Genomic DNA, 26,461 nt, shown 5'->3' on the forward strand with positions numbered 1-26,461 from the left:
CTCAATAAGTAAAAAATAGAATAGATACACATTCAACCGTTATATATACATATTCAAGGTTTTTAAAGGCCAAAAAACTATTAAATAAACAAACTGTTGACAACAACACGATTTTGAGTTTAGCTCAAACACACGAGTCTGACAGCTTGCTGAAATCCTGGCTGTTGTTTTTAACAAGTGGCGCCCACATGTTTTAATCTGTTGTCTGTGCTAACCAGCTAATGTCTACTTCATGTGTAAAAAACAAACCTTAAGGCAAGGACATGGCTTTATGGCACACAGATGTGCGTTTGGAAAGTCATTTACCATTGATGAAGCAGTAATTGAAGTGTATTAAGTAAATGACCTTGTTGATCTACATTTTTGTGGACTATGTAACTGAAGAAAGTATTTTATTTCAAGTTGTACACACACACACACACACGGACATTGTAATGGACAGTCCTGTAGGTTATAGGTCACATAGCTGTTATAGAACTTCAGGGAATAAAGACAACAAATTATAGAATTATTATTTTTCTTTGATCATAAAATGCGATGGCATTAACACTGGCATGACTTATCGAATAGATGCATTGGATTTAATATGGAGTTGATGTACATCTGCAGAAAATCTGTTTTGTTTGTGCGCGCGTGTGTGAGCTCAAAGTCTTTGTACTCATCCGGTTCCCTAAAGGAAGTGGGGAATGGGGTGTTCTGGTGGACTTTGATGTTAAAGATCAAACAACCTGTTTGATATTATGTTCTCAGTCTTTCAGGTGTCAGAAGTGTTATTTTACAAACATATTCCAAGGAAATGTTTTACATATGAAACACCGGGGCTAAAAAACAGCTATAATTATTAGTGCGATTCGTGGTTTAATCCTACTTTCCCAGTCACTGTGAGATCTAAATTAAACATCAAGACCGTGGCAAGATAAATTTTTTGTTTAAAACAGTTTATATGTTGGTTTCCAGCACTTAAACATCCAACATCCTGTATCTTGCTATATCTCCTCTAAAATTGCTCCAGAGAAATACAAAATCGAATATTTTCAGAAGTCTGAGACTAAGTCGATACATAAAACAACGATAAGAAATAGCAGCAACAATTCGGTGCTATTGCTCTGTTTTGCCTTTCGTCATTTTATAATTGTTTAACTTTGGCAGTTAAATGGCTGGATCGCCTTTATGGAATGTGGCAACATTCTTCAAAATATCTTCTTTTGTGTTCTGCGGAAAAAAAGTCATACAGGTTTGAAATGACATGAGGGTGTGTAAATGATGAACATATTTTTATTTTGAGTTGAACTATCGCTTTAAAATATATCAGTGGTAATGTTTTTCTAATGCATTTTTATACACGTAAAATGTGATTTCAATATCCTAATTTCTGTCTTACACTAAGCCCTGTGTGGATTTACGTGTAAATGTGTGCCAAGAAACCCTCAACTACCAGCTAAGGTTCCTTTTTTGGGTTTATGAATTGGGGGTTTGGAATTTGGGTTATGTTAACAAAATAAACCCATGTGTTTTTGTGTCTGCTGACTGAATGGGATTACATTGCATTTGTTGGTAGTTAAAGGTCCAGTGTGTCATTTTTGGGATGATCTATTGATAGAAATGCAATATAATATACATGGCTATGTCTTCAGAGGTGTATTAAGAGCTTACACAATAAAGCGTTATGTTTTGCTATTTCGATCTACATACACCGCGGATCCCATTGCATGTAATTCGCCAAGTTCTGTCAGCCGTCGTAGTGTTTCGAAAGGGAGATGTGAACGGAGCGGTTGGTTGCGAACCTCGCCGCCAGAGATTACCGACTGGCCCTTTAAGTGCAGAAAAGGATTCCTGTACAATGTTGGTCCTCTGTTGGGTTGTCACTTGATGTCCCAAATAAAACTTTGGATCCTAAAACGAAACAAGTCAAGAACCACCGCCCTAAACCACAAACCTTCCCCAACTGCCTGGTAACGTTCCAAACCACAGGTCTGTGCACTTTTCATCCGGATTCATGTCTTAACTATCAAAACCATCACACACTGGCCCTAGTCTCTCTGAAACCCACTTGTAAATAGGGTCCCTAACCTGAACAGAGTATTCAATTTCAGATCTAGCCTACCAGCATGAAACTACATGGGTCAGCTACTGCACAGGACTTGGGGTCTGCTGAGCAAAGCCAGCCGTGTCAAAAGCAGGTAAGACAATCCTCTCCGTTATAGGTTGAGTCGTGCTTATGCACCCACACGCCGGTGTCCCATTTCTACCACTTGAGTTTTCCCCGATGCGAGCGTCCAGACCTATTAGCAGCATTTTGCACTCTCTCTCGACACGTTGGATTTCGGTGCCGAGGGTTCGGGAGGACCTGCCTCGGGTGCACACTGCCTGCCAGTGCTCCAGTTCTGCATGATGGATGAGTCAGGTGGCTGGCTGAGACGGGTCGTCTTCTGTAATGGCTCCCCGAGGGCTCCAATCAGCAGCGACTGGAGCTCAGCGGGTAAATAATGAGCCACAGGGCTTCCACTCTGTGGGTCCAACACGGTACCAGAAGTACCTTCTGGTACAGTCAGCAGTCTGTTTAGAGATATTCATAGCATTAGGGGAGGGAAAATCAGTTATATACTCTCAACACTTTCACTGTTCTGGTCACAGAGGCCTACCTGTCAATGCGTGGGTATTCAGCAGGTAGCAAAATCAGTCCTGAAGGGCCTTGTCAGGTATGCTGGCTTTGCTTCAAACACTTTCCAGCAGGGAGAAAAGCAAGCAAAGAAAGACCGGAATAGAAAGGAGTCATAAGGTGGAGGAAGATGAATTTGATATTTACAATGAGCTGATTCCTCGTGGTCAAAGAATCCCATCTGTATGAACTTTGGCAAAGGATTCAATTTTTACAGATGGTTAGGAAAGAGAAGAATTGGAGCGGTATTTTTTTGAGCAGCGTTCCTTAAATGGAGCATGAAAAATAACATTTCCAAACGGCAAATTCACATGGTGACATACAAAATAAAGCTAATGGTCAAGTGATGAATGTTCTGATTTCATTAATAAAAGCTTTAACATGTAAATTATACCATTCTGCAATAATCCATCTTTAAACAAGGGCCGCTTATAGTGTTTCTGTAAACATTACATCATAGGAAAATTACTACGTTTAACTATTAACACATAAATGTTTCATATTAACTACATTTATTTTTCTCACAACCAGTGCCGTAGACAGTGTGTTTTCATACAAGCCTTGCAACTTTGTTAAGTTGTTAAGCAGACAACTCTGTGAAAAGCTAGAATTAAAAACATAGAAAAAACCAACACGAACCAAAAATTTAAATCTTTGACAGAAATGAACAAATAAGTAAAACGAACAAAAAATAATAAAAATGTGACCGTTTCTCTAAGCCACAAATGAATAAGGCAAATGTTGGATATTTATTTTCCTTGCTTTCATAGAATCACACAAGAGTTTCTTTGAGACCTTTTCTCAAAGAAAAACATTAACTGCGATATTTGACAACACATTCAGATAATAAATCAAATTAAAATATTTTTACTATAAATCAATATTTTATCAACAATACGAAGACATAAATAAATATCAAAATGTTGAAATGTTGGGTTTGTGGCAAAATAGCATATAATATATTACCAAAACACCGACTGTAAGAATGACACAAAACCCTGGAGTCTAATTCAACAGTCACAATAGTATTCAGAATGTTAAATGTTTTAAATTCTGCACTTACAAACAGGGCCGGCCCAAGCCTTACCAGGGCCCTAAGCAGAATTTTATTTAGGGGTCCCATTGTGCCCCTAAAACAATCGACTATTATCAATGTTTAAATATTTGCACGTTGTTCAATATTTCTATCATTAAACACTAAACAGTTGTCAAATATTGAACGTTTTTTATTCACAGTATGTCATGTGTTGTTGCACAGCACTCTTTCAACTTTAAAACTGAAATGACCAGCTAAAGACCATCTTCTTTGCGATATCAAAATAAGGTGGCAAATTAAATCAATGTTGCGTTTAGTCAGTCATTTCACACGTTTTGACACAAAACACAGAAAAAATTGTGGGTGCAGCCCTACGTGAGAAAATATATGTGCGATGTGAATATATCACAAAAAAGCTGTCATTTCTCAGCTGTCATGTTCTCTTTTGGCCCCCCTAGTGGCGGCGAGGCCCTAAGCAGCGCTTAGTTCGCTGATAAGGAGGGCCAGCTCTGGTATACATACATACCAAATCCTATTGTAATTATTACAGAAAGGGGGAAATAAATACAAAAAGGTTAACAGGTGTTATTGTATGTAATTAACCTGCAATTTTTTGTTTCAAACAGAGATGGTGATAAAGAGGCAAAAATATCATTATGAATTGCAGCTTAAATGGTTAAAATGTGTAATATCGACATTCTGAGTGCATTATCCTGTGGCTAGTTTTCAGACTTAATAGGCTATACCTAAATATAACTAAGCGCACATCTGTTGGAGAAAGCAGCACCCTGCCTTCTATTCTCATCCCATTCACTGTCAATATCACTCGAAAACCTCATTACACTGTGGCCCGCGTTTGGATTGAAAGGTTAATAAGTATCTGTCCAGGGACAAACCCATCTCAGCGTCTCCCTGGACACTGTCCAGTCTTTCTAGAAATTGATCTCCACCTGTCTTCCGCTGGGCCACAGCAGGCGGTTGCGAACCTGTGACTAATTAAACCCGTATCCAAGCACAGAAACCCACCGACCCCCACGAGTACAGAACCCGACAGATGCATAACATTCCAGCTGTTAGAGTATGAAACAACAGAGGAAAACAGGGGCAGGCCAGTTCTTCCCTTTAGCTTTTGTCCCGCAAGCGTGTGAGGTCATTACACTTTGTTTACAACACCAGCGAGACAGCGGTGCCAAATAATTTGATGGAGATGGGCATGAAAGTGGTCTGCGTTGTTTCGCTCACTTCTCATTTCACACCCGGCGTGATATGATATATATGACATATAGCCACTCTACCCCTGCTGATTATCCTTTTGGTTCCTTAATAGGGTGCACATTTACGGACAGCTGAAACATGCAATTCTAACTCACCTGTGTGGTCCAAACAATTCCCAGTCACATCATCTTCTTACATCTGATAAGAGTGTTTGATTTAGTCTAAGTTTAAGGGAATGTTTGAAATGTGTGCGTTTTGAAGGGTCACACAAATCCAAATATGTCCAATTTTAGTGTTACGACATCTGGGTGGATTTTCTATTGGCAACAAAACCGAGCCAACGTTGCCAAAGCCTTTTTTGTGCGGGGAGATGAAGTAGAATTAATGAAAGCACACTCGTGGATAAAGTTCATGATGAATATTGGCACTTGGAGAAAACAGCTTGCATTATCACACAGTCTAATCGACTGAGCATTATTGTGTTTTCACTTGCTCAAACACTGCATCTTAGATTTCCTTAAATTAAAAGATGTAATCATCCAAATGTCATTCTATATAAATGTCTTCCTTTCTTCAAATTCAACATTTTAGAACAACCCACATTCTACATTCAAAAGATTAACGCTCCGAAAAGCACACACATTCAACATTAAGAAAATCCAAACGACTCCAGTGAGGTGTCTAGTTGTCTTCTGGAGTAAAACCATATCTGGAATATGTTTGTGAGAAACCCTTAATATCGTGAACTAACTTAATTCAAATAAAATGTGACAGTATTTTCAAACCTCATCGGATCTCTTTGTGTCTCATGACTAGAGTTCATTTGGTCATTTCATCACGATGCCATATTCAAATTTAGTGCTCTGATATTTTTCTTTGCATTTCAATTTCACTAAAAAAGCTCAAGACGACATTTTTTAACCCACTGGAGCTGTTCGGATTATTTTAATGATGGATGGATGGGTGTGCTTTTTGAAGCTTTAACATTCTGAGTAGGGCAAGAAGGTAACTTGAAGATAAAGAAAATAATTTAATAGGTGACGTCCAAGTAAGACAATAAAAAAAAAAATATTAAAGACAGAAAATGTTTGAAAAGAAAAAAGTTGTCGTGTTTGTTGCGCATAATCTCAGTTTTCTGTATGTGTGCGGTTTCAATTAAATGTACATACAAATAACCATCTCCATTTTTCCTCATAAACAGAGCTAGATTATCTGTCACACACTGACACTTCCAATTTTATGAGCTGCAAGCTACCCATCTTCACTATACATCAAACAAATCGAATTTCCTCTGCGCTTCAGGAAATTATAAAAAGCTTTCGAGTACCGATGCCCCAATGTTGAGTTTAGCATTTTGTGCACAAATCCCTCTTTTAATACCTCATCTGTCGTGCCCTAACATCGGGTATTACGTCTACGCGTCACGCAGTGGAGTTGCCGTCAAAGACGCCGTGTCTGCCCGAGGCTGCTTTACGCAGCCATGAAGCCAGATCAAAGACCCAATAGGTCGCCTGCGCATTCCTAAAGATATTTGCCTGATAACAGCTGCTAGATTTTCTGCACAACAACTTAATAAGAAAAAGACGCTCATAACGGCAACGGTAAGCTCCTCTCCTTTACCAAGAAGCCTGTTCTATGCAACAGGCAATATTGTAATGATGAAGTAGGCCTTGGAAATGAGACGCAGATGTTTTGATTTCCTCCAGCGTTGGTCATGGTGGATCTGCGACTTAATGCCTCATCAAAAAGATAAAAATACACACTTACTAATAGAAAGGTAGGAAATCATATCGCGTGTGATGGATGCCTCCGTCCCGGGAGATTTTCAGAGAGATTTATCACTATATTCCAAGATCACTGAACCTGCACGATAAAATTCAGGTAAGAGCCAGATGAGAATTCTCATGAACTGTCAAAGCACAGGTAAATCGTACATTCTCTCATTCATTTGTAAGTCAGTTTTGTTTGCTCTAAAATAATGCATACGGGCTTCTTAACATTAAAGAGAAAAGTAGAAACATTTATATTCATTTCATGAAGGTCTCACCGGCTTCTCGCTAACGGATATGATCTTTTATTATGCTCATTAAAGTAATGATTAGTTAGACACAGATGCACAGCAAAGAGCTGGAGAGAGGAGACAAATTCATCTATTGTTCTGTTGTATCTGAATAACATTTTGTTGAGGAGTTTGTTTAGTAGGAGTACTCGGATGTCTAAGGATTTGTGGATTTTTAACGCAATCTAAAAAAGATAAATAAATGGTCCTCTGGCGAGGTGAGCTTTTAAGTACACACTGCAGGTATTAAAGGGATAGCTCACCCAAAAATGAAAATTCGACATTATTCCTCATGTCATTCCAAACATGCATGACTTCAGGACACAAATAAGGATATTTTGAAGAAAGTTGGTAACCAGCCTCATTGACTTCCACTGTATGAACACTAAACCTCCAAAACATTTCTCAAAATATCTTCTTTTTTTGTTCCACAGAAGAATAAATCGAATACAGGTTTTGAATGTCACGAGGGTGAATAAATGACGATCATTTTTGGGTGAACTATCCCTGAATAAACAATATTTGACCCTGCTTGTGAATTCTTTTTCCATAAAATCACTTGACATGTTAAGAACATTCAGAAATAAAATATAACCTTGACATTTATTCAATCATTTTCTATCTAACATATAATTTTAACACCCATTACGCGTTTTTGTCATATATGTCTAGTTGATGCTCCTAACCTAAGTATAACACTAGATTCTTCCTGGATTTCTCAGACATGGTAAGGTATTGGAACTTTATATATACAGTTTACAAACGGATAGCCAAGCTCTAAAACACAAGTGCACAAGACAGTTTTAAATGAACCGATGGTCTCTAGTCGAGATATGAGACACCTGTGTTAAGTGAAGGAGATGAGAAGCATGTAGAAGATACTGTATGCACACAAACGTCTCACACATTTTAAATCAACATGGCCTCCTAGTGTGATCAGACATGAGAAACCGCCACAGAGAAGAACATGTGAGATACAACACATGGCATAGATTCTCATTTCTAGGCTTCTGGCTGTCAGCAAGATGTGTGTGTGTGTGTGTAGAGGAGGGGCAGAACACACGTCCCAGATGTGGATTTTGAATGTCTTTCAATCAGGGAACATTTCGATTGCATAGTTAGGCAGCGAGATCACAGCGACAGATATGAGAGGATTTGATGATGCGACAAATTGGCATGTAAAATTTAACAAGTAAATCTTTACACTTTCTGAAAAAAATATGAGGAGTGCATGCTTGTGGAAAGGTAACAACCCATAAGGACCCATAACTAATAAAAGATTATTTAGATTTCAGATATGACCCCGGGCCTTTCTTTAATATCTGCCTATTACTGTAAAGGGAGAAAAGGTCAAATCTTAATAGTGCATTTTGTTGTATCACAGACTTAAAAGTGACGGTACAAAAATATACATTTTAAACATTATTTGAAATGTTTTTAGCAATTTATATAAATCAGTGATGGCAATGACTGTCAAATATGATAAAGCCACCAGTCAAGACCATGATACTTGGTTCTGTTTTCAATTGTTGACTTATGCAAATATAACGTATGCAAAATGCCATTTGTTATAATCGTTGTTCAAAGCACTACGAAACAATTGACTTCAAATAAGAACAAAATAAAAGGGAATGAATCACGAACCTCTCCAACGTTTCAAGGATATATAGTCTGGAGAAGAGAGAGGAAAAGCCAAACTTTATTATGGAAAAGAAATGTGACATCAGGAAAAGTGTTTATCTGGCACTCACTTCAGTCTCGATACAAAAACAGATGAAAGAAAATCTACAAATCATCATCATTTATCTTATTCAAATGCCACACCGCTCCAAAAAATTTAACATGTCTTTTTGTAAAGTAAACTCTCTCTCTCTCTCTCTCTCTCTCTCTCTCTCTCTCTCTCACCACCTCCCTGAGTAAGGGCACACTCACTCTGACAGCTGTGGGGGTCTCAGCTGTGTATTCTGCACTGTGTAGGTGACACTTATCACTTATATCGCTGTAGAGAACGAAATAAAACATGATGACATTTAAGACCGATTAATGTGTGACATACACTTCTAATGTTTTTACTTTATGGAATGCTAAAGGCAAAGAAGTTTAGAAGTGTTATTACATCAGTATTTCAAATACAATATTGATACAAAGGAACGGTTCACCTAAAACTAAAAAAAAACAATCGAAATATCAGTACCATTAAAGTTCTATATTATATTCAAAATGTATATTCACTTTTTGTTAGGGTTTTCTTGTTTCACAGAAAAGAGAAATTCATACAGTTTTATAGATGTTTTAACTGATAAAGGGATAGTTCACCCCTCAGATTGTCCAAATCTGTAAAATGTCTTTGTTCTGCTGAACACAAAGGGAGATATTTGGAAGAATGTCAGTAACCAAACAGATCTAATTCCTCATTGATACATAGTATTTATTTTCCCGACTATGGCAGTAAATAGGGAATGAGATCTGTCTGGTTACAAGCAGAAGAGAAGATGTTTAAACAGGTTAAGAACAACACGAGGGCCAGCAAATGATGACAGAATGTTCATTTTGGGTGAACTATCTTTTTAATTCTACATGTTTTTTCTGAGCTTTCTAATATACAGCCTAGTAATGTTAGTGAGATCAGAAAATTGAAATAATAACGATTATCGTTTGGGTTTCAGTCAGAACTGTGGGAGAAAAACCGACAGGAGAGAAATGAGGAGGCAGATTCGTCCGAGACACAGTTAAGACAAATGCATTACAAATACTGGGTTTATTCCAAAAGTTCCCATTGTTTTACACACCCTTTATAATGTTTCTTTACACAGGTCTGGATTGTTCAATAAACGTTTTCTTTTTGTAATAAGGGATTTGCAAATCGTTTGTAAACTTTTGACACACAACAGTGCCAGCTGCTTTTCATTCATTTTGACAACTCGAAGGAAATAAGTTAATACTGATTCGGCCGTCTAAAACTTCACTCGCTAGACCTTTAACATGATGGAAAACTGACATCACATAAAACACACTTCATATAACAATCTCAATTCATTTCTCAGAAACCGGTGACACCAACAGACAAAGAGATTTTCCAATGTTTTTCCATCTATATGTACACAACATTGGGAACAGAACAGACAATGAAACCGTAATCGTAAGAATGATAATTCATTAATGGTCCCGGCTCACCACTTTCACCTATGAACGACAACATACGGCGTAATGTGTCGTTTTATATATTAAGCTCCATTTATACACTCCAACATAAAACAATATTAAACCCATATTACATATAAACAATCCCTTATAAAATTATGGCTGTATATTGTTAGATGAGTGCAAAAAGTGAAAGGATTTATATTTGGTTAGGAGTTATCAGTCAAAGCTTTGTCTGAACTTTACCGGGTCCACCTAACTAATGCAGTGATGGAGACTTCTCCATTAGAAGTAGAAGAAACACATGGTCCATCTCTGAAAACGGTTTGCAGAATCCAAACTTTTTTGAATCCTTCGCCTTTTATGTTAGCACAGCAATAATCGAAAGTCCATTTGTTTCTGCTACATGAGTTTCCCCGTAGCTCAACTGGTAGAGCACAGCGCTAGCAATGCCAATGTCACGCCTGAATCCCAGAGAACACAAACCTTGAATGCTTGAACATCACAGTTTTTAAGGCAAAAAGAAATCAAGTTATTTAAAATTCCTTCAGGCTATGTAGCCTATCAAATATTCCCTTCAGATTTCATGTCATTTTGGCAAGATACTTCAAAATGGATAGAATTCATGATCCTCGTAGACATTTATTAAATGTGGGTGCACCATGACTGAATAGATGTGACATTGATGGTCTATATAAAAATACTGTAGGTTCCACAAGTTCAAATTTGCATTCCCCTATAAATCCTTCTCGAACTATGACTTCACACATCAAACGCTCAAACCTAACTTTGTTTTGTTCAGTAGGCGGAAAAAATGTACAACTTATATTTTGTGGCCTTTTTGACTTGATTTTGTGAATCACGCAATGCAACGTAAATGTTTCATCCGTGAGCCACAACGAAATCATTAAATATTAATGAATCAAATCATACGGATCAAGGAACTTAACGTACTGTACATGCTCACGGGAGTTTTATACAGCCTTGCGGCAAATATTGCCCTTCAAGACTATTGCGTGACTATCAAGACTATCATGACACTTCAAGTATGTACCGTTGGGCCACTTCAAGTTCAAGACTCCAGTTGAGGATGCAGAGCCAGATATCCTCTGCGGTTCTAGAGAAGCTCTCCATTTTACCAGACGCGGGTGCTCGCATAACGTTGAGAATCCAGTGAGGTAAACAAGGTTTTGAAAGCTTCCTTACTCTGTACTACCTCACCGGTGAATACATCTCACTTCAAACCTCAGCGAAGGTGTTCAATAGTCAATGCTATCCAAAGTCAAGGAGCCATGGTCCTCAAGCCCTGTTTTTCCATGATGTTCCACAGCTTCCTCAGATTGGACTGTGTGATGGTGTCGTCTGGTTTCAGCTGTAAGGCTCGTAGGTAATTGGCCTCTGCATCTTGAAGCTTACCGTTGAGATGGAGGATGGCCCCGAGGTTCATGAGTGCTGCTGGATACTACGAGAAAGAGAAACAGAATGTGTTTGAGGAACTAATTAATATTTATCCAGTTTGCGTGCAAATCGAGGTTATGCTGAAGTCATATCTTGCATTTATTATTTTCTTAAAAGTTCACGGATCCATAAATTTAGCTGGAGAGGCTGTTATTCTCCAGCCTGTAACTCTACTGGACACCCATCATCTGTTTTTCTTACGTCAGGGATATATGATTCATGTTGTCTGAATCAAGATTCAATGGAAACAATATGTTGAGCACGCTGATTCTTCTCACATGAGAGGATTCGAATAGACACGTAAATTAAATTTATATCATCATACCACGCAGGGCCACTGGCGTCCCAACACAGACATAGAAAAACACATTTGTTGCAGTGGTATGGGTTGAAACAAAGGCTGGTACATTAAGATTCTAACCCACTCATTCAGCAAGATCAAAAGTATTTAATTGCAAGACAGTGCGATTTAATCTGTAAAAACATTTCTTCACAAGCTTTATGCTTAGTTTGGAATCTCTAAAGTGAGAGTCATATATTATTAGAGAAAAAAAAAACTTAAACCAACTGCCTTTTTAGGCCGGCTGCCAGGTTGCTCTACATGGAAACTCGGAGCGACGTGATTGTGGTATATAATAAGTCAAATATTAGTGCTATCTGACCCTACACCGAGAAGTCAAACCTCAAACTAACACTGAAGGATTAATGAACTGTAAACTACATTAACTACACTCAGGTGACGCATACACTTACTTCTAAGAGCAAACACAGATCTGAATCAAACCATCGAAAGTGCGTAACTCAAAACCAACCAATATATTCACAGCAGACGAAAAATGCTGCGGAACAAAGTATGCATGAAAAACAGAAGCGTGCGGTTTGACCAAATTCTAATATTACCGTTTGAGTCATTTTATATCACAGTAACATTTTTACTGTCAATAAAAACACATTTTGTAGTTCAACGGTCAAAAATGGTTTATATATTATATCCAAACAATAAAGTCTATTTCTGGATTATCCATCTGAATATTTGCAATCTTTTTCTTGTTATTCAAAGATTATTCCAAACAAATAAGTTATCTACTACATCTACTGTAACCTTATTAAATACGGACGAAATTTACAACCCCATCAACCCATATTTGTACACTACATGAAGAAAGGTGTAGGGACGCCCCCTTCAAACAAACCTGTATTTCAATTCCAGTAATTTGAATTGAAACAAATATTAAGGACCAGTGTATACAGTTTAGCGGCATCTAGTGGTGAGATCGGGAATTGCAACCAACGGCTCACTTCACCCTCCCTTTCGCAGCACTACGGTGGCTCACACAGAAAGATGCTGTTTGACACATTTTCACTTCTTTCTCGAAGAAGATAACTTATTTACGACAATCTCTCTGTAGAGGAGTTTGTCCGTTAAGGGCTACTGTAGAAACAACATGGCGAATTCCATGTAAGGGGACCCGCGGTGTATGTAGCTCATTCTAAGGTAAAAAAAACATAACTCTTCATTATGTAAGGTCATTATACACCTCTGAACACATAGTTATGTATATTAAATATACCAATACTTTTGTCCACATAGTGTACACATGTGCATTCTTTTGGGAAGGGCGTGACGCCTGATTTTCACAATTCTAAATAATCCTCCAGATGCCGGACACACAGGAAACCGATTTAGACTCGTGTGTCTTCACCATCCAAAAATAATGATTAACCACACCACAACACAAACCATACAGACAAGACACTGTCACATGAGAGGAAGTGAGCAGCGGAGGTCGGGGAAACAACCCCACTGTGGCCTCAAGAAGTTTCCTGACCGCCCTCCTTCACCCTGTTCCCCATGACCACACAGTATCCCTCACAACACCATATTGGCATGCGGTGACAGCATCAGCGGAACCAGATGCGGAAAGGATCTTGTGACCTCTGTTGAAACAGCTGCTGGTCTGGGGTAACCCAGTGCAAAAGTCCAGACATAGCACACTATTGAAACCATTGTGCTGATGTCCATTTTCCTAGCCAAAAACTCGTGGTTTACAACTAGTGGCATCGAACTCGAGAAGCAATATAATTTGAGTGCACTTCAAAGACAAAACATGAAGGGAATAACTATATATTACTATATGTAACAATGGCTGACAGCGTAATTTGCATTTTGTAGATCAGAATATAAATTAAGTCTGGAATACACTACAAGACCTTTGCTTAGATTTTGCTCAGAGTTTCAGTCTTGACTTGCAGAAAGTCTTATCACGTAGGGTGTGATGCCTAGTTTTTTTAATATGTTCAGATTTTAGTGTAGATTTTTATTGGAGTGTGTTGCAGCCTCAACGCTCGTTCTGTGGCATGCTTTCAAATTAAGAGCACAACTCCTTCCACAGTGAAAACAAATGCAAAAAAGCAAAAACACAATAACTGCCTATAAAGCTTGTACAGTTTTGTTATCGATGGAACCGATAAAGTGAAGTGGACTCACACCAATCATTTAAAAGTCGAGCAGCGTGCGCGTGGAGCTTTACTTACATTGGGTCTCATGTTGGCCGCCTGTATGTAGAACCTCTCCGCGGCATCATTGAGACTGGCTTGTCTATAAAAGCAAATAAACATTGTGTTACTTTATGTGTTAACTTTAATGCCATGGAAAAGCTGTGTAGAGGCCAAAGAGGGTTTTAAAACCACAAGACATTGCAATTTTTATTTGACAACACAGAAGGTAGAACCCTTATTTATTTCATGACCTCATTAGATGCTTTGAAGATCTTTAGCTCCTGTAAAACCCAAAAGATTGATTTTTCATTTCATTATTTTCACACTCAAGTGGTACTGTACTGTACTGAACAATTTATGCATTTTCATATCAAACCAAGTGCATTTGAAAATAAATGATACTACAGTAGAGCTTATTTCTGAACTTTTATTTGGAATGTGGGCTATGGCATTCATCTATGTTTAGGTGTGGCACTATATGTATGGGCCACTGTGTACAGTATGTATCTTTCACCTGCCGGTAATAATTCTTCATTTACAAATAGAGCTCAATGTTGACACAATGACAAGATTTTGCCAGTTAGCCTTTATCCCTGTACAAACTCTGAACAGCTTTCCCCCTGTGAGGTGAGAGAGATGGCTCATTTGGGTCACAGTGTTTTAAGTTTACTTTATGAAATATCATCAAGGCTTGAAGTAGGTTGCAATGTATTAAAGGAAAAAGGATGAATAAAAAACACTTTTGAGGGTTGTAGGGTCAATCCAATCCTATATTCTTTTAATCTAAAAACAAAAGAGTCTCTAAACAGCCCATGTCCATTATTTCATTTAGTAAGGAGTGATTTACCGGCCTGAAATCTTACATGTAATCTAATTGCACTGACCTTTCCTAAACAGGAAGATCTAAATGATCTCTTAACTTCACAATACAGAAAAAGATAAAAATAACGTGCTCAACAGCCTATAAACCGAACCATGTGTTTACCATCAGCATTCTGTTTTACAATCCCCAAACATGATGTGTTTTAACTCCATATAATTTTCACATTCACATGCATTCAATTAAACAGGGCTTGATAACTAGAATTGTCTGCAAAGACAAAGGGGTCCCCTGGGCATCAACAGTAAAAAAGAATAGCCACCGCTGTCAGCTGGAAGTCAAAACTCATTGTTAAGACTGAACTGCTCCCCAGGACCACTACTAAGTTAAAAAAATGTGAAAGACAGCAGCACTTGGATCTTCCTGCTGGAGACATAATCTCTTTAATGGCAAGCAAAACCTTTCCTCCATACCACCCATCATTTCAATATTAATATCAATATACCATTCATGGATTCATGGTCCTGTGAGCTGCATTAAACAGTCTCTAAGATTTATAACAGAGGGGTCCCCAATTTGCCCTGCACAACCCCCCTTCCACCTACCAACAAACCAAACCCAGTTCCCCCCCACCCGGCGGGTCTCCCGGATTTTGGTACACAAATGTTGACCGGTATATATCCACCAAACAACATGTTGCATTTTTATAAAAAAATACTAAGTACATTTCTACTGACAGAGCGACAATAAATAAACAGGCAATGGCCCCACAATCTGGCTGAGGTTGATCTAAATGATACTCTAAGTGGACCAGAGAAACCCATATCATGGAATAAACCTGTCAGCATAGACCTGCTGGAAAGACATGAGACCTGCAGGAAAACGCCTTGTACTTCCCAATCCCGCTCACACTCGCCTCCCCCCGTACGAGATCCTTCCGTAGATCTTTCCAAGACAAACACAGTAGGAACCCGATCTTCAAATAAGAAGGACCACAAACCAGCGTGATGGCGAGAGGACACAGTCTAAGACAGCAATTAAGAACCAAGGGTTTGAACTCGTGTAGCATAAAGCTCCGTGCAAAATCTGCTTTAGGGCTGTAATACTTTTTAGGAAATATGTAACGATACACCATGCGAAGTGAGGGTAGCAATTATAATACAAGTGTATCGAACAGAATCCTCAAGGCAAGGGTATAAACGCTGACATTACATGCCCTGAATCTAAATGTTTCCACTTGGGGTTCAGCGGTATGGCAGGAGAAAGAACACATCCACTGAAATGGGCGGGTGGAAAGACGGAGTAAAAGAATGAAAGAAAACAAACATTCTATGGGGCAGTGATTTACAACAGCTTTTAACTGTTTTGTCATTAACTGGCAACCCAACATAATATCAAACCTGTTGTACCAAAGCAAACCAAACATTCTGTCATCAATTACTCACTCAGAATTGTCATTTTTGGGTAAACTATCCCTTAAAGAAATTATTTATATAGGCCTACTGTATTCTGTATATAAAAAAATTGGCTCGCACAAACTATATTTTTGTAAAATATATCGGAAATTCCACACAGTATTGAGGTCATTTTTTTCTAGCTAGACCGATTGACAACCCTTTTCATACACAACCCACCAGCTGACAACCACAGCTCTAGCGATGTCGCTGCCGTGCATTATGGAAAAACTTCCCCATTTTGTTCAGAAACAAAGGTATTCAATCATGGTAAAAATGTTGTCCAAATGAATCCTAGCATGTCCTCCTCACCTGAGCATATGAGCTGCGCTGAAAACCACATCGAATTCTTCACTGTCCAAGCGCGCTGCCTTTTCCGCCATCTCAGCAGCCTCCAAAAGCCGAGATTCTTCCAGCAAAAACTGACCTGGGGAAGGAAAGGGGAATTTCATTTAATATTTTCTTTGACTCCCTCAGAAAGACAAATGTGAAATGTTTCCTTTGGCTGTGGAAAGGATGGCTCGGTCTGCACGAGTCTCTGAAACATGAGATAGCGGGCCACTACTATACCACGCTAGTCACAGACAGACTATTTGTCCAATTGAGGTTTCGGCGATAAGGATGTTTCCATGACAAATTAATTGCTTACTCCTGTAGGCTTGCGGAAAAGGGAAGAACTGGGATTGGAAATGTTTGCTGTACATTTGCCGCAGATCACAGAATAAATAGCCTGACACATTGTAGTAAAGTGGCCTTTTCTCAATCTTGAGCTCCAAGGCCAAAACCAGACAGTTCTTGAGTAGCTTTGGATAAAAGTAGAAGCGAAAGATGACACACATTGTTTAAAAAAAGTCAATGAATAAAATTTCAAGACTCACCCAAGAATAAAAATTATGTCATCATATGTTGTCTAGATCCACCTTTTTCACAATGCGTGAAATTACCCATTATGCCTTGCGTATGCGCTTAGGGCTAATGCTCAAGACTTCCGGTTCACCGCTTGATCCCATTCAAGTTGGCTTCACAGCTTTTAAACAGTCTTTGTGCTTTTTTAAATGACGTAAAAGTATTATAATGTCAAAGACCAGTGTCTAAATTATTTCACAGGGGCCGCACAAGTTTTTAACCTAGACTTGAAAAAGCAACTTTGTTTCTCACCACAAGAAGTTAGAAGTTGCAAGTGAATGGGCACCAAGAGTTTTCTGTTACCAACATTCTTGAAAATATCCTCTTTTTCGCATCGTGATGTATACCCGAGTGTAAAAAAGTGTAAGGCTTTTTGATTGGTTTGTTGTAAATTGGGCCTGGACGCGAAGGCTTAAAATGCCAGGCCATTGGACAGTCAGTATAGTTCCATCTCTTTTTTTGTTGCTGACATCATGGGGTGAAGAGTTGTTGTTGGGAGGGGGAGAAGAGCTTAATGTTTTTGATTAAAGATTACAAATGATAATATATATTTTTTAATAATGGCGTGCACAGATAAATCATTTATAATAATCATTGCAAAACTGTGTAAAACACATTTGGTTCATGGTTCCAATCCACCCTCATACATTTGTATTTCTGTGAAGTGTAATACCCAGGGTAATACTTGGGTTCGATTCATTATAGTAAATGTATAATTGATCTAAATGTGATTTGTAGCTGCTTATGAGATAAGATTTGTTACCATATATTAAATGACAGTGGCAGTCTATCAACAAAATGGAAACTACAGAAGAGGCACGTTCTGCAGAACAATAGATGGAAACATAAGATCATCCTTATTGGCCTTCTGATGGTTTGCGCTCCAAAGATCTCAGATCAGACACATACTAGATTATATTACACAGATGCTTTGGCAGCGTTTGAGTGGAAAACATGTTATCTGTTTTAGCCAGAGGTGCTGTGTTTATCTGGATGAAAGCCAGACACAGTGCATCCAGGGACAACAATGGAAATCTCTGATTTGAAGGAAGCGGATTAAAATGATGTAAGGATAACCTTACAATCCTATAGATGGAAAGCAAATGTTATATAAAAATATATAAACATACAGTGATATGCATTAATGGCCATATGTAATCTTCGGAGCACATATTTGTACAATATTTCGGCTCAGATTCAACAAATATAAAAAATATGAGGCATGTGGTTCAAAATGGACAAAACACTATAGACTTCTAATGTATTTACTGGACTAAACATTTGTTAACAGCGTATCAGGGAATATGTGTTTTGCTTATATACACTAGCCTATACAAAAAAGGTCACGGAAGATAAAGTATGCATTGACTACAATCTTATCTAACTTTGTTAAATATTTTATATAGTAATATTTTGTACCTTTGCACATTTGTTGTGTCATTTTTTGCAAAGCTTCAGTTGACAGTCTAAGTATCTAACTTCACAACACGCATACATTTTTAATACTTCTTTAATAATATATCTGTATAGAAAGGTATAGAACTTTTCAAAGTTGGCCAAGACCGCACATCCATCTTCCTCATCGCTTATGTCTACTGAGGTCATGGGGAGTGTTGAAGTCTAGCCAGCTATCTCGGGTTGAGACCTAGATATACAGTACCTCTGAAAAGTCTGTTAGTGTTTTCATGCCACAAAATGGTTTTCAGACGCTATTTACATAATTTGCTGTAGTGTGTCACACAATAGGAATCAGTTTCCAAACACTCGCCATTATTTGTGATAATCCAGTGAGATTTTGGAACGCACAAGAAGTGTGACACACAATCGGTTTAAAATGATATAACACACAGATCTGGTCTCACCATCATTGAGTATATAAGAGGAACAATGGCAATGTCTCCAAGATGCTTGTAGAAACTCACATGTAAATGGGATGTATGAAAATGTAAAATGATTTTCCTATTGACACACCAGAGCAGGGCTTATTCAATTGGCGGCATTTGTGGGCCGAACCCGGTCTTGATGTAATTTGTTCCGGCCCTTCGAGCAGCATAGAGTGAAAAAGAATCTCTAGAATGAATGTAGTTCACTCGAGAACGGACCATAGTTTTATGAAGTCTTCATATAAAAAAACTGAACTTGCACCTGCAAAAGAAGCTTAATGTGAATCGGCCCTTATGGGGTAAAATTACAATATACAGGCTCCCATATGATTGGATGGCGAAAGCCATCAAAAAACTGATTTTGGCACAGAATCTGGCAAATGTAGCAGAAATGTGGCAGAAAGTAGCACCGAACAGCTAACAAAATTCTAATTGTGAGTGAATGACTTTAGAAATATCAGACCGTGTTTAAATATGTAATCTGTATTTGTTTTGAATGTGCTCATGGAGCTTTTAGAGAACACGTGCACATGAACATGACGGTGACCCGTCAAAATAAAAGTCTGGCTACCAAAGAAAGTTACCACACCATACCTCTTGTTTTTTTTCATAATTCAACCACTGATTATATTATTTACTTAAGTAAACTAAAGTGTATGTGCTAGTAACATTATAAAACATATTACATATTACCAGACTTACAAAAATAGTTTTTTTTCCCTGTATGGTGCAACGTATCTACTGCAGGTTTTTTATATAATTTATAAGTGAATACTGTAGTATAGTGAAGTCTTTTTTCATTTGGGCAAATATATTACTATTGTATAGTAAAGGACGGAAAACTAAAAACAACAAAACAAATTTCTTACGGTTGTTGTGTCATCCCTCATATTGCAAGCCATATCTCTCTGGCCCCTCATTTGGGATGCTTTTCGTGAACTGGCCCCCAATGACAAACTTATTGAAAAGCCCTGCACTAGAGCAAGAAATAAACATCCGGCGTAATATTAATGCGCACTGTACATCTGCTAAACCTACATTACAATATTTCAATTTGAGTTGTCACAATTTTTATCAAAAACAATGTCACGTGAAATTCAAAAAGACATATTATAGAACGATCCAAATGCACAGCAAGTAAAAATCCCAAATCTGATGAACAGCTTCAATAAATCTAAGCAAATACGGTTGGGATAAAAGGTAAGATCCCTAAAAAGTGAGCTTCAATTATACTTCCCGAGTCTCACTCAGAGAGGAAGTGGCCGGAGGGAAAAAGTTGCCTAACTCATGTTCATTCATACACCCATTTCTATTTTTTCTTTGAGAAATACGATCTTATTATCCCTGTCGACTTGCCCGGCCGTGGGTGGTTTCGTCTCACTGGAATAACATCTGTATAGCAGGTACGCCTCAGATAACTGAGAAACAATTACTTCCTGCACAGCATCATCTATCTTGTCGGGACAGACCCAAAATTTAGACCCGCAATTAGAAGCCCAACAAAAGATAAAGAGCTAATATGAACAATTACAGCTTAGAGAAACCACAAAGAATTTCACAAAGTCCTTTGCGTCAGCAAAGTTCGTACTGTACAATGTCTGGATTCATACGACCTCATTATCTTCCCATTACGGAGTGACCTGTTAACGTTGTTTTAGCCCGTGTGCGTGCACATTCAAGAGAGATAAACCATAACATTACTAACCATAATGCATATAGCAGTTTCCTTTCATGGGATCTAGCTCGATCGCCTTGAGAAAGAATTTCTCCGCTTCTGTTTTGCGACCCTGAAATAAAAACAAAGCAAGTCAGACATATCTTTAGGGTGAGTTTTTGCGTTTTTCATTTTCGACCTCTGACCCCCATAATGTTCACTGAAGCAACAGGAAATGCGTTTATAATTTCAATCCTTAATGTTTCTATACAGGTAACAATTCCCTTTCTAACAACATATCATATACAAGTTTAAAAAAAAAAATAGAATATCTTCATTACAGTCGATACTGTAAGCACACATTTGTTTACCAAATGTTCTTACACAATGGAAATATTGCATGTTTAAAGCAACAGGCCGTGCATATTGTTATAAATAAATACACTTATTTACATGAATTACGTTAGAGGAAAGAAACTAAGATCAAGGTTTTATTTAATTATACAATTTAGAATTCATTACACAAAATATTTGATAGACAACGCCATGACTGACCAATGAGAATCAAGTATTACAGATAAACGTGCGATTAAAAACACATGTTTCATGCAACTTCAGGCGTGAACGGAATCCATATTGGTTCCAGTTTGCAAGGCAAAACATCCTCTCATGAATCCCATGACAAACAGTGCATGCAGTCATCTGCCGAGCAGCTGCAAAACTGGGATGTATTTTTATATACACGTTGTTATTTAAATCCCTAAAGCAGTGGTGTGTAACTTTAAATCAATTTAATGCATTCACAATGATGCCTCTGCGGCTGCTGTTTACTGTTAGACATGGATGCTTGAATCCTTGGGTCTATGACGAAAGAGTGTGAGAAATAAGAAAAATGTCACATGAAACAGATGAACGGTACGGGAGGTTAGTGTCTCTTATCATCCCATTACCCCGTCTCCTCCTCACTTATTTCTTGTCAATATCCATTATGTATCTATCTATATAATACAAGTAAGCAGGGGGGTCATATAGTATTAATTTCAAATGAAAAAGAAGTAGTGTTGTCAAATAGAACAGATTTAGCACAATAATACACTTTGTCAAGTTCCTGACAAACACACTTCTCAGTGTCATCGGCTGAGGTCATGTTATCACTCTAAAGCAATATCCTGTTTTACCCCTTTCCCTCTGAACACCCCCCACCCTTTGCACGACACCCCGTGACCCCTTAATCTGAGCGTGACATCAGAGAGACAACAGACTCGCTGCTGTTCCGACGTCTCCAAAGTGTTTGTGAATGAAGTTTGAAGCTGATTAGTTGCGGATATGAGAGAATTCAATAACACAGCTGAGCAGCCCTTCCCATTCACACACACAGACGGACGCATCCCCGGGGTGGGGATCTTTGACCCCGGTGGGTTCCAGTGGGAAGGTCAGGTAAGGTCAGCACAGCGGGCGAAAGGGCCGAGTTTCACCACGACTCCCCCGTTCGATCCCTGACTGCGAGATCTCGCCGACCCCGCCGGGAACCGTACATGCTGATGTTTGCAGGATGAAAGCATCCTTATTTTACTTGAACGGAATAAAACATTCCAGTAAGAAAAAGCAGTCATAAATATTAAGAAATGTATAGGCTTCAACTGTTACGTTTCACAGCTGGCAATACAGCTGGCAGATTTTTTTTACTGTGAATAGAACAGGAAGCACACGAACAAAAACTCACTGCATGCTTGAGCAAAGTCACAATAGTCAGGCTTGAGAAATTCAGAATGTAACAATTGGCCTTTTGAATGCATGAGCTGGAAATCGAAATGAATTGGACACGCTATATATGATGTTACACATCACAATGACAGGATGAAGAATATAGTCAATCAAAGAGAGAATTAAAGAGAGATATGTCATATGTATTTCATACGGACACAATGCGTGTTTCTGTTCACAACCTTTAAGAACTACAATAAAGCCATTTTAAGCATTTTCAATATCCTCCAAAAAGTATATTTCTTTGGTCAGTGATGCAAGTTGTTATTCATAAAACGATAGCATTAAAGTAATAGACTTTATGTTACTTAATGATAATGTGAAAAAACATGAATGACATGTGAAATGTGCATGAATTACTTTTTTTATTCGACTGACAGCACAAGTCCTCACACAACCATGAAATATCTTTCCTTCAAAGTTTATTTAAGGTCAGTGGACTCCGTATCAGATCACTGCCCAAGCCTGCGTTCACCCTTGAGGAAGCTTCTTTTTCACACAACGGATTGTCTGTTTCTCTGTTTCTGCATTACACAAGCAGAAAGCGCACAGTTCCGAGAGACCTGAGCTGAAAACTATGTTTAAAATCAATACCGCTCTCTGAAGTCGAGATAACACCTTTTCAGTTTGCTCAAACTTCACTGTGTTTCATCACAGCAGTGACTCTCTGATGGATTGTGTTTGACTCTGGTGGGTAGAACTGTCCATGTCTGTCCAAATGACTTCATTCAGCTGCTTTCTTTGGTTGTATTGTAAGACTCTGAAAGGGAACGTATGATGTACGAGAGTCAATTAAAGAAGATACTGTCTCATCAACTGAGAGAGAGAGAGAGAGAGCGAGAGAGAGAGAGAGAGAGCGCGAGAGAGTGAGAGAGAGAGCGAGAGAGAGAGAGAGAGAGAGCGAGAGAGAGAGAGAGAGAGAGAGAGAGCGGGAGAGAGAGAGCGAGAGAGAGAGAGCGAGAGAGAGAGAGAGAGAGAGAGCGCGAGAGAGTGAGAGAGAGAGCGAGAGAGAGAGAGAGAGAGAGAGTGAGAGAGAGAGAGAGAGAGCGAGAGAGAGAGAGAGAGCGCGAGAGAGTGAGAGAGAGAGAGAGAGAGCGCGAGAGAGTGAGAGAGAGAGAGAGCGCGAGAGAGTGAGAGAGAGAGAGAGCGCGAGAGAGTGAGAGAGAGAGAGAGAGCGAGCGCGAGAGAGAGAGAGAGAGAGAGAGAGAGAGAGCGAGAGAGAGAGAGAGAGAGAGAGAGAGAGAGAGCGAGAGAGCGAGAGAGCGAGAGAGAGAGCGAGAGAGAGACTCTCACATCTATTATTCTCACCTATGTTTGAGGAAAATAAGGTAACTGACAGAAGACTTTGTGGACACTTTAAACAATAATTTAGAAAGCAAAATTGTATTACACAAACATTGTACATTTGAAATATAAGTGCAATATTTAAGAGACAAACTCAAGATGGTCATTGTGGGACAAGAAACGCCAAGGCATTATAAAAAATACCCTGACTGTAAAGGTTAGAAGATAGTCAGGCAAATATTGCGTTTTTTTATAAATTAACTGTAGAAGTGTTTTTTCTTTATCATAGTTTTCACTCCACTACATTTCATAAATACATGTACTGTAGTGTATTGAAGTACATTTAATGCTACTGTAGTACTCTTACTCTTTTTACAGAAAAAATTTACTTGAGTAAAAGAAAGTCCGAGATTTTTGTGAACTTTACTATTAAGAATATAAAACAACTACAACAACAAAATATATATTAAATATAGTGGAGTAAAAAGTATATTGCACTTTACAATGTAGTGAAGATGTTGTTTTCAAGGTAAAAACAATCTGATAAAGTACTTAAGTAGAGTACAAATACTTCAAGACTGTCCTGAAATAAAGAAGGGCATAGAAATTATTTTACTAAAATAAATAAAATGGACCAGAAACACAAAAGTCTTTCCAGTGAACTGAAACTGATGAATCAACAAGTTCAGAAAAGCAGACTACATAGACTCCAGTCTGTTTTCATGTTGACTTATAAAACACAACACTGTTAAATATTACAGATTCTATTATGTTTCTCTTTTTGTTATTTTTCATTACTACTCAAGAAACATCATTCCTGTTGAAATTTGTCAGAACAAACCCTCTTTCACAAACACACCGCTTTCTCTGTACCGTCTGCTCAAGTTTCAAAGATGGTAAATTAAGATGGCCCCGATTTTCTTTATTTAATCAGCTGGCGTGGTCTCGTGTATGAGGAAAACCCGAACAGGTTCCACACGACCAGAGTGGAAATGAGAGAAGACAGACTCGAGTAAAACCTGAGACAACAGCTGGCCTTTTTTTTAACACATCTCCTCTCATATCTGTCCACACAGATTTCTGCGGAGTGAATTTAGACCCTTGTGCATTGTATTTTTTTCTTTTTGTGTCGGATTCATTTTTTAAGGTGTAACGTTCCAACACCAGAAAGAGGAACGTGTTGTATGCTACACCACCCTGTATTAATTCAGTGTGTATTTTAGAAATGCGTTTGGAGATCGCTTTTACCGTCATGGACAGCAGCTTGCCGTACGTGAGGTGCGCAGGTATATGGTCCGGTTTGGCTCGGAGGGATTCCTTATACCAATGCTCGGCCTCTGTGAGTTTGTTGAGTCTCATATAGGCCTCTCCTGTGAGGGGAGCAGACAAGGGTCAGGTCAACAGGTCAGAAGTTAGGGAAGCACATAAACCCTCCCACGCCATGGTTTATTCCACAGTAGTGATGGAGGCAGTCAAGTGAAACAACCCCCAGAAAGTCTGACAGTCGATGAAATGTGACACTGGAGCCTTCCGCTTATGCAAAACAAGCGCCGAGTAACCACAACCAGGCGGCTGAGGTACGGATCGGCGTACTTGCAATGAATGTGAAATATAAATGACATGCAAATCAATACACTTATGGAAATAAATATTTTGTGTTATCATCTTGCATTGATTGGGAAAACATTCTTTTTGTTTTTACACTTTCAAAAATAAAACAATACAGTACCATTGTATCAAGATACTTTGATCTCTTTGAAAAGAAATGACAAAACTGAAACTTTAATTGACTTTTTGGTATGTAAATTACTTACAATTCAATAGATCCGTCACAAAAAATACAACAGAATTTGACCACTATTTTTATAAATAAATGAAGAAAGACAACTAAAGACCAAAAGAGAACTTAAAGCAGTAAAAAATTACAAAATTAAACATATAAAATGTATGTAACATATAGACGTGCGTGTTTTGCTAGTGTCTAATAATATAACCATTTCATTTCATTTATTCATTTGTATCATGATATAATAACTGCGTTATATAAACGATTTGTTGACATTTGGTTGCATGTTCATTTTATGAAGAAAAAAAAAAATGTGTTGAATGGGTCCTGTAGTTTGGTCACATTTAAAGAAACCAATGGGACATTGACAGTTAGAGGTTGAGCTTGGTATCGTAGTCAAATTGTAAATATTGGAGAGACAAGTTTAGCCAAACTCGGTTTCTTTTCAGAAATAACGTACAGGCACTCTGTTGTTTGTGAATATGTACAAGAAGTTAAGCTGGGGTCACAAAAGTGTGCATGCGCAGCAACGTTTGTTTACATTGTTAAGATAAAACCGTCTGTAGACGGGTCACATGTTGGCAGCTCGACCAATAGGATTACCCATGCAGCTACGCTGATCGTTATCGTTACACCCCCTTTAAATGACTGGTATATTTAATCTTAAATCAGCTTCTCTGTATTAATACACATCAAGGAATATTTATAAGCCGTTTCCCACTGCTGCACAGTATTTACTTCAAAAAAAGACTTTTTTCCAGTTCAATCTAATAACACCAGTGACATTCAATTTAAACAAAACTAATATTATCTAAGAACAATTTGAGCTTCTTCTCCAATCAA

The 26,461-nt window shown here is 38.3% G+C and overlaps 1 protein-coding gene across 1 annotated transcript in view; it reads right to left on the minus strand.

The window, feature by feature from the left end:
• Positions 1-8,652: 8,652 nt before the first annotated feature.
• Positions 8,653-26,461, minus strand: part of tmtc2b (transmembrane O-mannosyltransferase targeting cadherins 2b) — an 86,452-nt gene continuing 68,643 nt past the window's right edge. The window contains exons 8-12 of the mRNA XM_079465646.1: positions 25,081-25,202; positions 20,836-20,917; positions 16,654-16,768; positions 14,104-14,167; positions 8,653-11,572 (exon numbers count right to left, since the gene is read on the minus strand). Of these exons, the coding sequence (XP_079321772.1) occupies positions 11,393-11,572; positions 14,104-14,167; positions 16,654-16,768; positions 20,836-20,917; positions 25,081-25,202 (563 nt within the window). The 3' untranslated portion in view covers positions 8,653-11,392. The remainder of the gene's footprint in view (positions 11,573-14,103; positions 14,168-16,653; positions 16,769-20,835; positions 20,918-25,080; positions 25,203-26,461) is intronic.

The sequence above is a fragment of the Barbatula barbatula genome, assembly GCF_947034865.1.
Source record: "Barbatula barbatula genome assembly, chromosome: 10".
In the NCBI taxonomy this organism is placed as follows: domain Eukaryota; kingdom Metazoa; phylum Chordata; class Actinopteri; order Cypriniformes; family Nemacheilidae; genus Barbatula; species Barbatula barbatula.